Below are 15445 nucleotides of genomic sequence, written 5' to 3'. Positions count from 1 at the left end.
AGGCAGCCTCTTGAACTAGGTTCTGTCTGGATTCTAATCAGAAGAGGAATGCTTGAAGGCAGACTAGCCTCCAGGTGTTCAAAAGACCTTCTTGTCCCTTATTCATATTTGTCAGTCATTCTCTGCCTTTCGCCAACATACGAGGGAAAACCAGAAGAACGGGACCAGAATGTCTAGGGGAGACAGATGAAAAAGCACTGAACCAGAGAAAGTTGGTGGTTTGTTTGAGCTGATCCAGCTCTCAGTTCCACACACAGAGGCTTATCAGTGGTATGTGGACAAGGGACAGCCATGGTACTTAAAAAAAAAATCAATCCCTGACTTGCACCCCAAGTTGCTGTTTTGGGAGCACAAATTTCAAATAGTACTTCCTAAGAGAAGTTGATAAACATTTGGTCATTAACTGGAAACTGATGTCTCCCTCGAAGTTTAATGAACAAAATATTTGGTTCCCCCCTCCTTTCTAATTCCTTGCTTATATACCATCAATTATGTTAATATAATATTTAGGATCAGTTCCTCTTGGCAGAGCTTTCCGCCTTCACATTTGTAACTGCATTTCTCTAAATGGAAAACATCCACTTTGATCTGGCATAGATGCCTGTATAAGCATAGTTTCATACATCACATAAATTATATGTAACAACGATGTTCTTTTCATTTTGCACAGATGAGGACACACAGTGAAGACAATTAATGAAAACCAGAAGATCTATTGCTGTAATTAAGAACATCAAGATAAGGAGCAACTGATAAAGGAGGTCAGGCTGCACATACATGGACAAAGCCTGTTTTCTGGAAGACACAACTTCTAAGCAACAGGAGCATTTGCCTTATGATGAGGGTTTCTCCCAAGTTAAGATATACCATGGTTACAATCTTACCTCAAGATATGACATCCTTGATGTCTCAAATCAAATGAATTTAACAGAAGATGAGTCTCAAGAAAAGGCTACACATAGAGAGACTTGCCAAGAGGCAGATATGACCATGACTTTGGATAAAATGACTGAAAATGCTGTCAGCAAAACATGTGATAAAGAAAATCAATGCACCATAAATCTCCCTATTCCAGCTAATCAGGAAGACACCTCAAACATTTCTGATATTTTACTCCATCACCTTTGCAAAGAAGAATTCTCCAAAGATCAAGGCATTAATTGTGAAACTCTCCCAGAGATCTCTAATAGTGACAGTTTTGATGAAGCTATTATTAAAAATATTATTGTGTGGCATGTTAAGAATTCTTGGCCGACAGAACAATCCTCAGAACTCACTGACCAACTCAACTCCAAAAGCAATGATGAAAATAGCAATAAGCCCAGTTGTTCTCTGACCATGACAGAAGAAAACACCTCTGATTCAGATGAGTTAGTGGCTGCTGGACAAAGCAACCGTGAGGAAAATTCAAATTTTCTAATGAAAATCAGGAGTCTACATGATAAACAAAAAAGTTGCCTATGGCAGACACCTCAGAAACAGGCTGAAAAAGCAAGCTCTGGCAACAAGTTCCAATATGGCCATAGTCAAGTTTATTACTGGTTCTCTAATTTCTCTAAGGTTGCTCCCAAAGTGAAAATTCCTAAAAATAATATAATTGACGAACCACTTATAACAGATCCACGAGCCAGCTTTTCTCCTAAATTGAGAGAGAAGTCAGCTGTTGGGCAAGATATTTCAGAAAGCCCATCTAGATCAAATGATGTTGAAAAACAAGAGCAGAAGTGGGAAACTACTGAAACTTCACAACTGGTAGAGGTAAGCGAAAGCAGTCTTCAGGAAACACACCCCCAGGACCGCTGCTCATCCACATGAGCGTGGGTCTTCAGAAGGTGCATAGAACTAAGTTGTAGTTCTGAGGTTCTGAATTCCAGTTCTAGTCTGGTACCCTGACCTCTCAGGAGCTCAGTGAGTGTCCTCATGAGAAGAATCTGGAACTGAACTAACAACAAGACAGAATAAAATCCAAATTCTTCAACCTGGAATTTGCATTTCCCCATTTTTCCTGTCATCCTAGCCTTCTGAACTCAGCTCCCCTCCCCCAGGAGTCATCCTCAGTGGCTGGCCCCACCTTCTCAGAGCTCTTGCCTTACCAGGAACATCCCACCTCTGCTTATCAAACCCCTGCTCATTTTCATGGTCTCCTTCAACTCCACACTGGCCATAAGACTTTTCAGAATCCCACAACCAGTTTTTTCCATCCGTGTTTCTTAAATATTCTGTCAGAGTTTATCTCAGCCTGCTTGCATCATTACAATTTCTAAACATCTGTTCCTTCTACTAGATTTCAAGGCTCTGGAGGCAGCTACCTCATCTTCATCTTTCCATCACCCAAGTTCCCCCAGAGGTCTGGCCAGGTGTTTGCATATATTATGCCCTTGGTTATGAATGCTAACTTGAATTATGATCTTTAATAACACATTTCAAGATTGTTATACTGATAACTATTTAGTACCACATTTTGTTAACATTTAATTTATACTTTTTCCCCTTTCCCCATCTTTCCATCCTTCCACCCACCTTCTCAAATGCTGAGGCTGAGGATCTCATTGACTATTTGAGGTTCCGTAGTTAAATAAGTTCACATTAATGATCAAAGTAAACACTTTAGTTCTCTGGCACTTTGCCAGGACTGTATGATTTTTCTTTTAAGCAGTCTGTGAAGGGCACCCTGCCTGAGCACTCTTGGCCTGTCTCTATTTCCACCCCATCACCCACCTTTTCTTTTGACTGAAACTTCTGGGGAATTTGAATAGAACCTCCCTTATCCCTTGCAACACACACGCACACGCACATGCACGCACACACACACACCCCCTCCGGAGTCAGCAGCCCACTCGGCCTTGACCGGGGTGCTTCTCTCAGTCTTAGAGAAATCTGTACCCCTGTGACACTGGGAAGTCTCCACATTGCTCATTCTGCTTGCAGAGGAACACTCTTGGGTGGGCACAGTTCTCAGTGCCCTGTAGGTAGTAGGGGCAGAACGAATATCAAGTTCATCTGTCTCTGGTAATGGGAGTCTGAAGGGGGGGCATCTTCTTTTCTCTTGTCCTGTCCATTCAGGCTGGAGAACTGGACTCTGTAGTGTCCATAGCCATCATATACCCGAGGTATTCCTAATAACCACAGTCTAGTTTGACCACAACACTGGCTATCTGTCTCTAGTGTGTGTGTGAGCTGTGTGTGTTGGGAACAATGGGAAGACGATCAAGGTGAATCTCTGGAATTTGAACTCTTATCCAGTTAGCCTGTGGCGAGTAGAAAAGGGAATGTCCTGTGTGAAGTCACTATCTTGCTCCCAGACACTAGCCACCATGTGTCTGGTGTTAGTGAGAGGACGAGCAACAGAGTCAGTGACGAGACCAACAGAGGTCTCTGCCCTGGTGGGGCTTGCGGTCAGACTGTAGGAGAAGGGTTTGAGTATTACGTATAATAGTGTCAAACATGGCAACAGTAACAGCTAACATATATTGAATATTTACCATGTGCCAGATACTACGGTAACATTTAATTCTCATCATGACACTATGAAGCAGGTTCTGTTACTATCCCCATTTTATTGCTGAGGAATTTGAGGTTTATAGCAATGACATAGGAGAAGGCAATGGCACCCCACTCCAGTACTCTTGCCTGGAAAATCCCATGGACGGGGGAGCCTGGTGGGCTGCCGTCTATGGGATCACACAGAGTCGGACACGACTGCAGCGACTTAGCAGCAGCAGCAGCAGCATCAATGACGTAATTGCTCTGGATCACCTGGCAGATAAGCGTCAGAGTGGAATTCAACCCTGGCATCAGGGCCTCAGCTCTTGACATAACCCTGGGTGGCCTCCATGATGACCAGAACACGTTGGGTCATCCTGCATAATGGTGTCGTTGGTTAATATCAACAGTAATGTTTCCTTATCTTTGTGCAGATGGAGCCCACAGTACATATCCACCAAGAACATCTCGCAGGTACTAGCATTTTTAAACCTTTTTGACTTAGATATACCTTTTGAAAAGAGATTTTTTAATAGCAAATGGTGGTGATTGCCAGAGACTTCTGTTTTTGGTACTTAACAAAACCGCAATGCAGTTGAGATGAATGGTAGCCAAAATTTATTCTTTCTTATATAGGAATAGAATCCGAGCCGAGTCTCTCTAAATTGCCATCAACTTCTCAGGAAGAGCCTTCCTTGAGTTCTTCTTACATATTTCAAAAGATATCCCAGGGGAAGCAGATGTGTCAGAAGTTAAAAGAACAAACCGATCAACTGAAGGCTAAAGTAATACTTTTAAAGCTTATTATGAAAAATAGAAGTAACAAAATTTAAATATAAGACATCAGGCCCTTAATGAAATATTGTATTTTTTTCACTGCAGGTACAAGAATTTTCCAAATCCATAGCACAGGATTCTCCCTATCATTTTCAACACAGAAGTCTGGTAATGAATTTTATCACATTTCAAAAATCTTTATTAGGGAATTTGACATGAGAAAATATGACACAAATGACTTTATAGTGTCATATTTTCTCTACATTGGTGGGGGTAGAAATGTTAAGAAAAACTTTGCTGAAGATTGAGCTATCTTTGTCTTATAAGGACTAAAAAAGAGTAGAGCTTTCTATTTCAATATATATTTAGCCCTTTTTCCTTCTCAGGGGGATCTGTATGGCTGTTTTTCCTCAGCAGTCATCCCATAATAAATCAGAAACCATGGTAGGTTCAAGAAAACAATATGTCAGCTATTGTAAAGGGCAAGCACAACCAGATTTGGTGGGCCTGGGGGACACAGGCCATAAAAATTACCAGTATCTGCAAACTCAATATATAAAACTTAAAAAACCTAAAAGTCAATCTTGAATACATGTTTTTCAGATATAAATCTTTGGCTTTTACATCCTTGCTTTTTGTCACACTTCATCAAATCTCACTACTTTACACTGGAACCCATAGCCTTGTTCATCAGTGTCAGGGTCGTATGAAGCAGAGGTGAAGCGTGGCAATGGGGCAAAAGCTGAGACGGCCAGACCCAGGGATGTGTGAAGTTGAAGTTGTACTTTAGGCCATTGGACCGGCAGCGAGATGGGTGGTCAGATGTCCTGACACAAAGGACACGGGCAAAGGTTGGGACAGGTTGTGCTTCAGAAGCCAGACACAGACAAAAAACTAGGAAGATTCAAATGCTAAGATACACAGTTCATTATTCTTTCATCATAGGAATTAAATAACTTACATTCATTCAACAACATTTGTGGGGTACTCCCTATGACTCAGACTCTGTATCAGGCACCAGGAATTTGAAGACAAAGAAACAGTCCCTTTTACAAGTGAATTATAGAATCCTGGGAACAACAGACCAGTAAATCCACAAGTAACATGCAGCGTGAGAAAGGTTACCTATGATTATATATGATGCTAATGGCAGCATGGAAGAGGCTCACCTTGACCAGTGGGAGAGTACCTTGGAAGGCTTCCTGGAAGGGGTTTCTGGACTGGGCATTGTAGGAAGCATATGGCGGAGTAGGGCAAAGGGGTATTCCAGGAAAAGGAATCAGCCAGTGCAGTGGCACAGGGGCAAGACAGTGCTGAGAGTGTGAGGAACCATATGGCAGTATAACTGACCAGATGGCGCTCGCAGGGAAGGGAGGAGACTGGCGAGAGGTCCTTAGATAGGGCATGAAAAGCCTTTATGCGATGCTAAGGAGGGAGCTTAATTTCATCTTGAGGTGGCATGACGGGGCAACACTGGAGGGTTTAAAGCTGAGAAACAGCGACCCCCACGGGGGCAAGACAGTAGGAAATAGGGTAGGAAATTATAATCCAGGTAACAAATCATGAAGTCCTAAACCAAGGCTGGCAATAAGGATGAAGAGGGGGACAAATCCAAGAGTTTAAGGAAGCGGTGGCAGACTGAACAGGGTAAACAAAGGGAGGGAGGAGGCTTGGATGCATGCCAGATTTCTAGCCTGGCTAACCAAGGTCAGGAATAAAAGTGGAGGATCCGGTTCAGAATGGGTGTGGGAGGCAGGCAGGAGGCCAGATGTCAAGTTCAGTTGGGACATTTTGAGGCACCTGTAGGACATCCAGTTGGAAGCGTCCAGTAGGCAATTAGAGCCACAGATCTGAACTTCAGAGGATGTGTTTGGGTCAGACACGTAAATTTGGGTACAGCTGTAGGTTGAAGCTGTGTAGTATAGAGATTGCTCAGGCAGACTAGTGGAGTAAGCAGTGAAGAAATTCAAGGTAGAGTCATGGGAAACAGCAACCAGGGGCAGGTAAGAGATTGATAAGGAGAAACTGGAACGGTCAAGGCAGACCTGGAAGGGGCAGAGCTTCAAGAGCAAGAGCAAAGAGGGTTCTGAGAATGGGGGAGTGGGCCACACCATCCAGTCTTCCAAGAAGGAAGGAAAGCAGCATGTGCATTGGATTTGGCCACTGAGAGATCATGAGGGATCTCGGCAGCCCTGATTTCAATGAAGAGGTGGATCTACCGAAGCCAGGTCGCAGGAGTTAAGGAGTGAATGATCGATGAGTAAAGTGAGTGAGTGAAAAGTCGCTCAGTCATGTCCAACTCTTTGCGACCCCCTGGACTGTATAGTCCTGAATTCTCCAGGCCAAATACTGCAGTGGGTAGCCTTTCCCTTCTCCAGGGAATCTTCCCAACCCAGGGATCGAACCCAGGTCTCCCACATTGCAGGTGGATTCTTTACCAGCTGAGCCACAAGGGAACCCCAAGAATACTGGAGTGGGTAGCCTATCCCTTCTCCAGCAGATCTTCCTGATCCAGGAATTGAACCAGGGTCTCCTGCATTGCAGGCAGATTCTTTACCAACTGAGCTATCAGGGAAGCCCTCCTAAAACCCAGGCTTTCAAAAACCGGGAGAATGTAAATTTTTCAAGGACAAGCAAAGCAGAGGAAAGTGGTTCAAGGCACTAGCCTTCTGAAGCCTCGGTTCAGGGTTTCTTCCTATGTTAGAGGGAATGTGGGGATTTGTGTGGGGACCCAGAAAAGAGGAGAGGTGATCTCTGACAGTGTTAGCCTTGGCCTGAGAGTTCCAGGTCCGTTTGGTTCAGTGAAGGAAGGCCAGACAGGGCTAAAACTAACCTTCTCAGCATGAGCGGCATATGTAGAAAGCATCTGGATTTTGGAGCAGACATCCTGGTTCTATGTGTTGATTGTACAAGCTTAAACCTTTCACATACCTGCCCATCTCAGAGTCAAGTGAGTTAAATGAAGTACATTTATGGTAAGAAAACTACGTCCTAACTTCTTCTGAGGGTAGAACACAATTAAAATTCAGACATTCCAAATTATAATTCATAATTGGTTTTCTTCACTTTTCTCTTTCCTTTGAACACCTCATTCCTTCTCATGGTTCTAACTACCATTTCCATGCTGCCAATTCCCAATGACTGGTCCTCACTTCTCATCTATAGGGCCACATGCTGGTGCTGATTTTCCTTTGGATCTCCTGCTCTCACTGAGCATTGTGCCTTGTCCAACCTTGACATCTTCATTCAAACTTGTTAGCCTTTTCAAATTCCTTGTTTCTGTCAGGGGGTTCACATTCTTCCCACCTCCCAAGCTAGGAATCTGCATACTGTCTGTGAGATTTATAGTACCAATCAGGGTCCTGTCAAGAAAGAGATGACTTACTCCAATGGAGGAGCTGAGGAGGGTTTAGGAAGGTATTATTTTATAACCATTTAAGGGACAGAAAGGATCTCATGGAAGGAACAGTGGGGCAGAGGGACGGAGGAAGAGCAGATAATGGTGCATGAGGAGAGTAGCAGTAGTTACAGGAGTAGCTGACAAGTTCCGCGGCTTTTGGTAGAGACACAGCCAATCCGTGATAATACAGGCAGGAGGAAATCAAGGAAATGAAGACCCTACCTCATCCTTCTTCAATTCCTCTCTCCTGCAGTTGCCTTCCATTGACTGAAACCAACCAAAGCCAAGGGCACTGAAGCCTGTTGGTTCACTCCATTGGAGGCCTGCCTGCTGGCTGGGGTACAGAGAAAGATGGAGGATAGGTCTGGAGGAAAATGGAAAACATGCACCACACTTGCCATTTATGATGCCCTTTGGCCAATATGCTTCTAAACTTGCTTATTTATTTTAATAATAGTTATAATGAAGATGATAGTTACCATCTATTGAGTATGTACCATGCTCCTGGTGCTAACCAGTATCTCATTTAATTTTCACAATACGAGGTGAGGGCTATTATGCTCTCAAATGTGAAAATTGAAGCTTAGAGTTCAAGGTGACTGAAATCATACAATTAGTAGGTAACAATCTGAAGTTGAACTCTGGTGTATCTGATTCTCTAACGCCATGATGCAGCATTCTTGCCTTTGGTAATATCTCTCCAATTCATCCTTTCCTCTCCATTTTCACCAATACTGCCTGGTCCAAGCCCTCTTGAGCATCCTTTAAGCTGAGTTAAGTCTCACTTCTTCCATTGAGCCATGGCAAAGCATTCTATCCCACAGTCTCTTTTCCCAACTGGAATAAAATCCCTGAGACAAGAGACTGCACCTGTTACAACTTTCGTGTCTCTCACACTCTGGTCACAGGATTAAACATGGGCAGTGCTCAGGGAATGCTTAGCGACTGGGACTGCACAGCTGTAGCCTCTATACATCAAGACCCTGACCTGCACAGTTTAAATATTCATCTGCATGAGCTACCTCTGGAGGACTTACTCAAAGCTTCTGGCTAAATTTCCTGATATTCCTGCTCCATCACATCCTCCAAGCCATTCAATCCCAGGTCCTTCTAACTTCAATTTTTTTAATTGGATTATTAATTTATTTTTTATTATCATTGCTTTACAAAGTTGTGTTAGTTTCTGGAGTACAATGAAGTGAATCAGCTATATGTATACACATTCCTCCTCCCTCTTTAAGTGGTCAAACAGGAGATGGCAAGAGTGAACATCGACACTTTAGGAATCAGCAGACTTAAATGGACCGGAATGGGTGAATTTAACTCAGATGACCATTATATCTACTCTTGTGGGCAAGAATCCTTTAGAAGAAATGGAATAGCGATCATAGTCAACAAGAGTCCAAAATGCAGTACTTGGATGCAATCTCAAAAACGACAGAATGATCTCTGTTCGCTTCCAAGCAAACCATTCAATATCACGGTAATCCAAGTCTATGCCCTGACCAGTAATGCTGAAGAAGCTGAGGTTGAATGGTTCTATGAAGACCTACAAGACCTTCTAGAACTAATACCCAAAAAAGATGTCCTTTTCATTATAGGGGACTGGAATGCAAAAGTGGGAAGGCAAGAAACACCTGGAGTAACAGGCAAAATTTGGCCTTGGAGTATAGAATGAAGCAGGGCAAAGGCTAATAGAGTTTTGCCAATAGAATGCACAGGTCATAGCAAACACCCTCTTCCAACAACACAAGAGAAGACTCTATACATAGACATCACCAGATGGTCAAACTGAAATCATATTGATTATATTCTTTGCAGCCAAAGATGGAGAAGCTCTACACAGTCAGCAAAAACAAGACCAGGAGTTGACTGTGGCTCAGATCATGAACTCCTTACTGCCAAATTCAGACTTAAATTGAAGAAAGTAGGGAAAACCACTAGTCCCTTCAGGTATGACCCAAATCAAATCCCTTATGATTATACAGTGGAAGTGAGAAATAGATCTAAGGGACTAGATCTGATAGATAGAGTGCCTGATGAACTATAGACAGAAGTTTGTGACATTGTACAGGAGACAGGCATCAATACCATCACCATGAAAAAGAAATGCAAAAAGCAAAATGGCTGTCTGAGGAGGCCTTACAAATAGCTGTGAAAAGAAGATAAGTGAAAAGCAAAGGAGAAAAGGAAAGATACACCCATTTGAATGCAGAGTTCCAAAGAATAGCAAGGAAAGATAAGAAAGTTTTCCTCAGTGATCAGTGCAAAGAAATAGAGGAAAACAATAGAATGGGAAAGACTAGAGATCTGTTCAAGAACATTAGAGATACCAAGGGAACATTTCATGCAAAGATGGGCTCGATAAAGGACAGAAATGGTATGGACCTAGCAGAAGCAGAAGAGAAGAGGTGGTAAGAATACACAGAAGAACTGTACAAAAAAAGATCTCATGACTCAGATAATCATGGTGGTATGATCACTCACCTAGAGCCAGACATCCTGGAATGTGAAGTCAAATGGGCCTTAGGAAGCATTACTACAAACAAAGCTAGTGGAGGTGATGGAATACCAGTGGAACTATTTCAAATCCTAAAAGATGATGCTGTGAAAGTGCTGCACTCAATATACCAGCAAATTTGGAAAACTCAGCAGTGGCCACAGGACTGGAAAAGGTCAGTTTTCAATAATAGGCAATGTCAAAGAATGCTCAGACTACTGCACAATTGCATGCATCTCACACACTAGTAAAGTAATGCTTAAAATTCTCCAAGCCAGACTTCAACAGTACATGAAATGTGAAATTCCAGATGTTCAAGCTGGTTTTAGAAAAGGCAGAGGGACCAGAAATCAAATTGCCAACATCCGTCGGATCATTGAAAAAGTAAGAGAGTTCCAGAAAAACATCTATTTCTGCTTCATTGACTATGCCAAAGCCTTTGACTGTGTGGATCACAACAAACTATGGAAAATTCTGAAAGAGATGGGCATACCAGACCACCTGTCTCTTGAGAAACCTGTATGCAGTTCAGGAAGCAACAGTTAGAATTGGACATGGAACAATAGACTGGTTCTAAATAGGAAAAGGAGTAAGTCAAGGCTGTATATTGTCACCCTGCTTATTTAACTTCTATGCAGAGTACATCATGAGAAATGCTGACCTGCAGGAAGCACAAGCTGGAATCAAGATTTCTGGGAGAAATATCCATAACCTCAGATATGCAGATGACACCACCCCTATGGCAGAAAGTGAAGAAGAACTAAAGAGTTTCTTGATAAAAGTGAAAGAGGAGAGTGAAAAAGTTGGCTTAAAGCTCAACATTCAGAAAACTAAGATCATGGCTTCTGGTCCCATCACTTCATGGCAAATAGATGGAGAAACATTAGAAACAGTGTCAGACTTTATTTTTCTGGGCTCCAAAATCACTGCAGATGGTGATTACAGCCATGAAATTAAAAGATGCTTACTCCTTATAAGGAAAGTTATGACCAACCTAGACAGCGTATTAAAAAGCAGAGACATTAGTTTGCCAACGAAGGTCCATCAAAGCTATGGTTTTTCCAGTAGTCATGTATGGATGTGAGAATTGGACTATAAAGAAAGCTGAGCACTGAAGAGTTGATGCTTTTGAACTGTGGTGCTGGAGAAGACTCTTGAGAGTCCCTTGGACTATAAGGAGATCAAACCAGTCCATCCTAAAGGAAATCAGTCCTGGGTGTTCATTGGAAGGACTGATGTTGAAGCTGAAACTCCAGTATTTTGGCCCCATGATGGGAAGAGCTGAATCATTTGAAAAGACCCTGATTCTGGGAAAGATTGAGGGCAAGAGGAGAAGGGGACGACAGAGGATGAGATGGTTGGATGGTATCACGTACTCAATGGACATGAGTTTGAGTAAATTCCAGGAGTTGGGGATGGACAGGGAGACCTGGCATGCTGCAGTCCATTCGGTCGCAAACAGTCAGACACGAGTGAGCAACTGAACTGAACTGAACCTCCCTCTTCGACCTTTCTCCCACTTTCCAGGCACATCGCATCCAACTAGCTCATCACAAAACACTGAGCTGAGCTCCCTGTGATATACAGTAGGTTCCCAGGAGCGATCTGTTTTACACATGGCAGCTCACATGTCAATCCCAGGCTCCCAATTCATCCGTCTGCTGTATACACATCTTCATTCTCTACTTCTGTGTGTCTATTCCTGTCCTGCAAGTAGGTTCGTCTGCACCATTTTTCTAGATTCCACATACATGCGTCAATATTTGTTTTTCTGACTTACTTCATTCTGTATGACAGATTCTAGGTCCTTCCACATCTCTGCAAATGACCCAATTTATTCCTTTTTATGGATGAATAATATTCTATTGTTAATATGCATCATATCTTATCTATTCATTGGTTGTTGGATATCTAGGTTGCGTCCATGTCCTGGCTATTATAAACAGTGCTGCAGTGAACATTGGAGTGCGTGTGTCTTTTTGAGTTATGGTTTTCTCAGGATTTAAGCCCAGTAATGGGATTGCTGTGTCATCTGGTAGCTCTAGCTTCAGTTTTTTAATGAACTGAATACTGTTCTCCATAGTGGCTGTGTCAGTCTACATTCCCACCAAGAGGGTTTCCTTTTCTCCACCCTTCTCAAGTGTTTATGGTTTCTAAGTTCTGTGTGGCTTCTGACATACTTTCTAGAGCTTCAGTTTCCTCCTCTATAAAACTGGGATAATAAACCAACTTTGTGACATTTACAACACTGATAGTGGATTAAATAAAATAATGAATGGAAAAGTGCTCCGTAAGCTAAAAATTATTTTGCAAATATGTAGGGTTATTAATGTCCCTCCCGTTAACAAAATTCAAAGGCCTCTGAGTGGGTTCAAGGAGAGAAATCAGAAGTCACCATAACTCTCAGCTATGTGCAGTGGGGGTGCTGTGAATGTTAATATGGCTCTTGGGTTGTCTGTATTTTAGATGTCAGACTCTGAAACAAAACGGTTGCCAGGAGAAGGATGGTGGCTTCATTTTAACACACCTGTAGGGTACACCCTCATTGTGTTTTGGAGAAAAAACTACTAGTACACACATGGGCTTACACGTGAATGATTCCAGCGTGTCACTGCTACAGGTCCTGGAGAAATTGCAGGGACACCTCGAACTGCTGGAGCAGGAGTTTCTGGCCAACAAGGAGAAGCACCTGGCATTGAAGGAGCAAGTCCACAAGCACAAATCCCCAGCTGTCAATGACTTTGATCCAGAAAGGTAGGTCAGGCTTCACCTCTGTGAGGTGGAAGTGTCAGAGGTGAGCTCCTTCAGGAGGGATTCTGCTGGGGCTGCTGGCCTAGTGCTTGGAGAGCTACTGGTCTCGGGTCAGCGAAAACAGTGTCACCGTTGAATTGGTGTCACCCCATGCAGCAAGCAGTATAAAATTCCTGCTCTGTGTACGGTCCTGTGGAGGGGAACCAACCCAGATGGAGTGTCCCAAATGATCAATTGTCCCCTGGAGCAGACATTGTGCCACTGCCTTGCATTTTGCTGGATGTCATGATAATTGGTCCTGAGACCCAGAAGAGCACAAGAAAACCATAGAAATCCTCATCTGCTAAGTCCAGAGGACCCTCTCCTCCCCAGGTTCCCCCTGCCCTGCCCTCTCCTTTACCTCATTCCTGCCTTTATTTCCCCTGCCTGATTCTTTTCTGTCCCTCTTTTTCCCTATCCACAGACAATACCCAAGGGATAGCAGGCAGGAAAGAATCACTATTAGGTTGGTTAATGTTGGGGTAAGGGACCCACAAATCCTGATAAAGGCAAAATGTTAAAACCTGAAGTCAAATGATTCCTGAATTAATTCACATTAGAAACTTGAGCGCACAATCATACTGAGGATTCCAACTGGCCATTTTGATGGCCCCATGCTCTGCTCTCCCCAATCCGAATAATTTTAAAGATATATTCCAGGACTCAAGGCTAGGGTTGTTTCCATGTAATTTCCTGGTATGAATCTAAAGAACTCATTTAGTAGGCTTCATATTTGTAAATGCAGCTCTTTCTATTCATAGTATTTTAACACGAATTCATTCTTGAAGCCAAAATATTTCAATGGTTTATATTTTGGCCCTAGTGTCCTGAGGTAATTTTCCCAAAGTACAATCTTACTTCTTCAAAATGAATGACATCTCTGTCTATGGTTATTTCAATACTAAGTAATTAGACAGCAAAGATGTAGTTTTAATATTATTTTCCCCCCAAAAGCTTTTTTTCTCTTGGAAAAAAAGATCTCCACATGCTTTCACTATTTCTTTAAAAACTAATAGAGTGACGATATTTATTTTCCAAGAAGTCCCACTTGTTTTGGCAGTCATTTTAAAGACAGGCCTCTGTGAACATTAAGACCAAAACTATGCAAGGCCTTATTTATATCCTAGTTACACCCACACTGTGCCTGGCCCTGGCATAAATCAAAAGTGTTTCAACTGCAGTAATATCCCATATACAGGAAAAGCTCTTAACACTGGGGCAAGAAAAAGACTTGGCCTCTCCCAAAACTCCCCTCAGAGCAAGCCAAGCATGGTCAGCTTCTCTTGTTCTCACACGGGCAAAAAGCAGAACCCAGTCCAACCCTCAAGGTCTTGCATGTTGAGAACCTTCTAAATGATGGCAGCAAAGGTCACTGTCAATGGCTTTCTGTAAGCGAAAGAATTCTGCAAATTAATGGACAAACTGCTTAAGTCAGCTACTGTGTGCTTATTCAGTTTAGTTGCTCAGTTGTGTCCAACTCTTTGCGACCCCATGAACTGCAGCACACCAGGCCTCCCTGTTCATCACCAACTCCCAGGGTTCACCCAAACCCATGTCCATTGAGTTGGTGATGCCATCCAACCATCTCTGTTGTCCCCTTCTTCTCCTGCTCTCAATCTTTCCCAGCATCAGGGTCTTTTCAAATGAGTCAGTTCTTTGCATCAGGGGGCCAAAGTATTGGAGTTTCAGCTTCAACATCAGTCTTTCCAATGAACACCCAGGACTGATCTCCTTTAGGATGGACTGGTTTGATCTCCTTACAGTCCAAGGGACTCTCAAGAGTCTTCTCCAACACCATGGTTCAAAAGCATCAATTCTTCGGTGCTCAGATTTCTTTATAGTTCAACTCACACCCATACATGACTACTGGAAAAACCATAGCCTTTACTAGACAGGTTCATGACATTGTACAGGAAACAGGAATCAAGACCATCCCCAAGAAAAAGAAATGCAAAAAAGCAAAATGGCTGTCTGAGGAGGCCTTACAAATAGCTGTGAAAAGAAGGGAAGCTAAAAGGAATGGAGAAAAGGAAAGATACACCCATTTGAATGCAGAGTTCCAAAGAATAGCAAGGAGAGATAAGAAAGCCTTCCTCAGCAATCAATGCAAAGAAATAGAGGAAAAAAATAGAATGGGAAAGACTAGAGATTGCTTCAAGAAAATTAGAGATACCAATGGAACATTTCATGCAAAGATGGGCACAATAAAGGACAGAAATGCTATGGATCTAACAGAAGCAGAAGATATTAAGAAGAGGTGGCAAGAATACATAGAACTGAACAAAAAAGATCTTCACGACCTAGATAATCACAATGGTGTGATCATTCACTTAGAGCCAGACATCCTGGAATGTGAAGTCAAGTGGGCCTTAGAAAGCATAACTACAAACAAAGCTACTGGAGGTGATGGAATATCAGTGGAGCTATTTCAAATCCTGAAAGATGATGCTGTGAAAGTGCTGCACTCAATATGCCAGCAAATATGGAAAACTCAG

The 15445-nt window shown here is 42.6% G+C and overlaps 1 protein-coding gene across 2 annotated transcripts in view; it reads left to right on the top strand.

Moving 5' to 3' along the window:
- The first annotated feature begins 777 nt into the window (after positions 1-777).
- Positions 778-15445, top strand: part of AKNAD1 (AKNA domain containing 1) — a 45073-nt gene continuing 30405 nt past the window's right edge. For both annotated transcript variants that reach the window (XM_088835535.1, XM_088835534.1), the window contains exons 1-5: positions 778-1758; positions 3918-3957; positions 4120-4268; positions 4366-4428; positions 12781-12914. In XM_088835535.1, coding sequence (XP_088691661.1) covers positions 778-1758; positions 3918-3957; positions 4120-4268; positions 4366-4428; positions 12781-12914 — 1367 coding nt within the window. The remainder of the gene's footprint in view (positions 1759-3917; positions 3958-4119; positions 4269-4365; positions 4429-12780; positions 12915-15445) is intronic.

The sequence above is a fragment of the Moschus berezovskii genome, chromosome 4 (genome assembly GCF_049115385.1).
Source record: "Moschus berezovskii isolate FMDL1 chromosome 4, NW_MosBer_1.0, whole genome shotgun sequence".
Classification (NCBI taxonomy): Eukaryota; Metazoa; Chordata; class Mammalia; order Artiodactyla; family Moschidae; genus Moschus; species Moschus berezovskii.
This window is presented reverse-complemented; position numbering and strand designations above follow the sequence as displayed.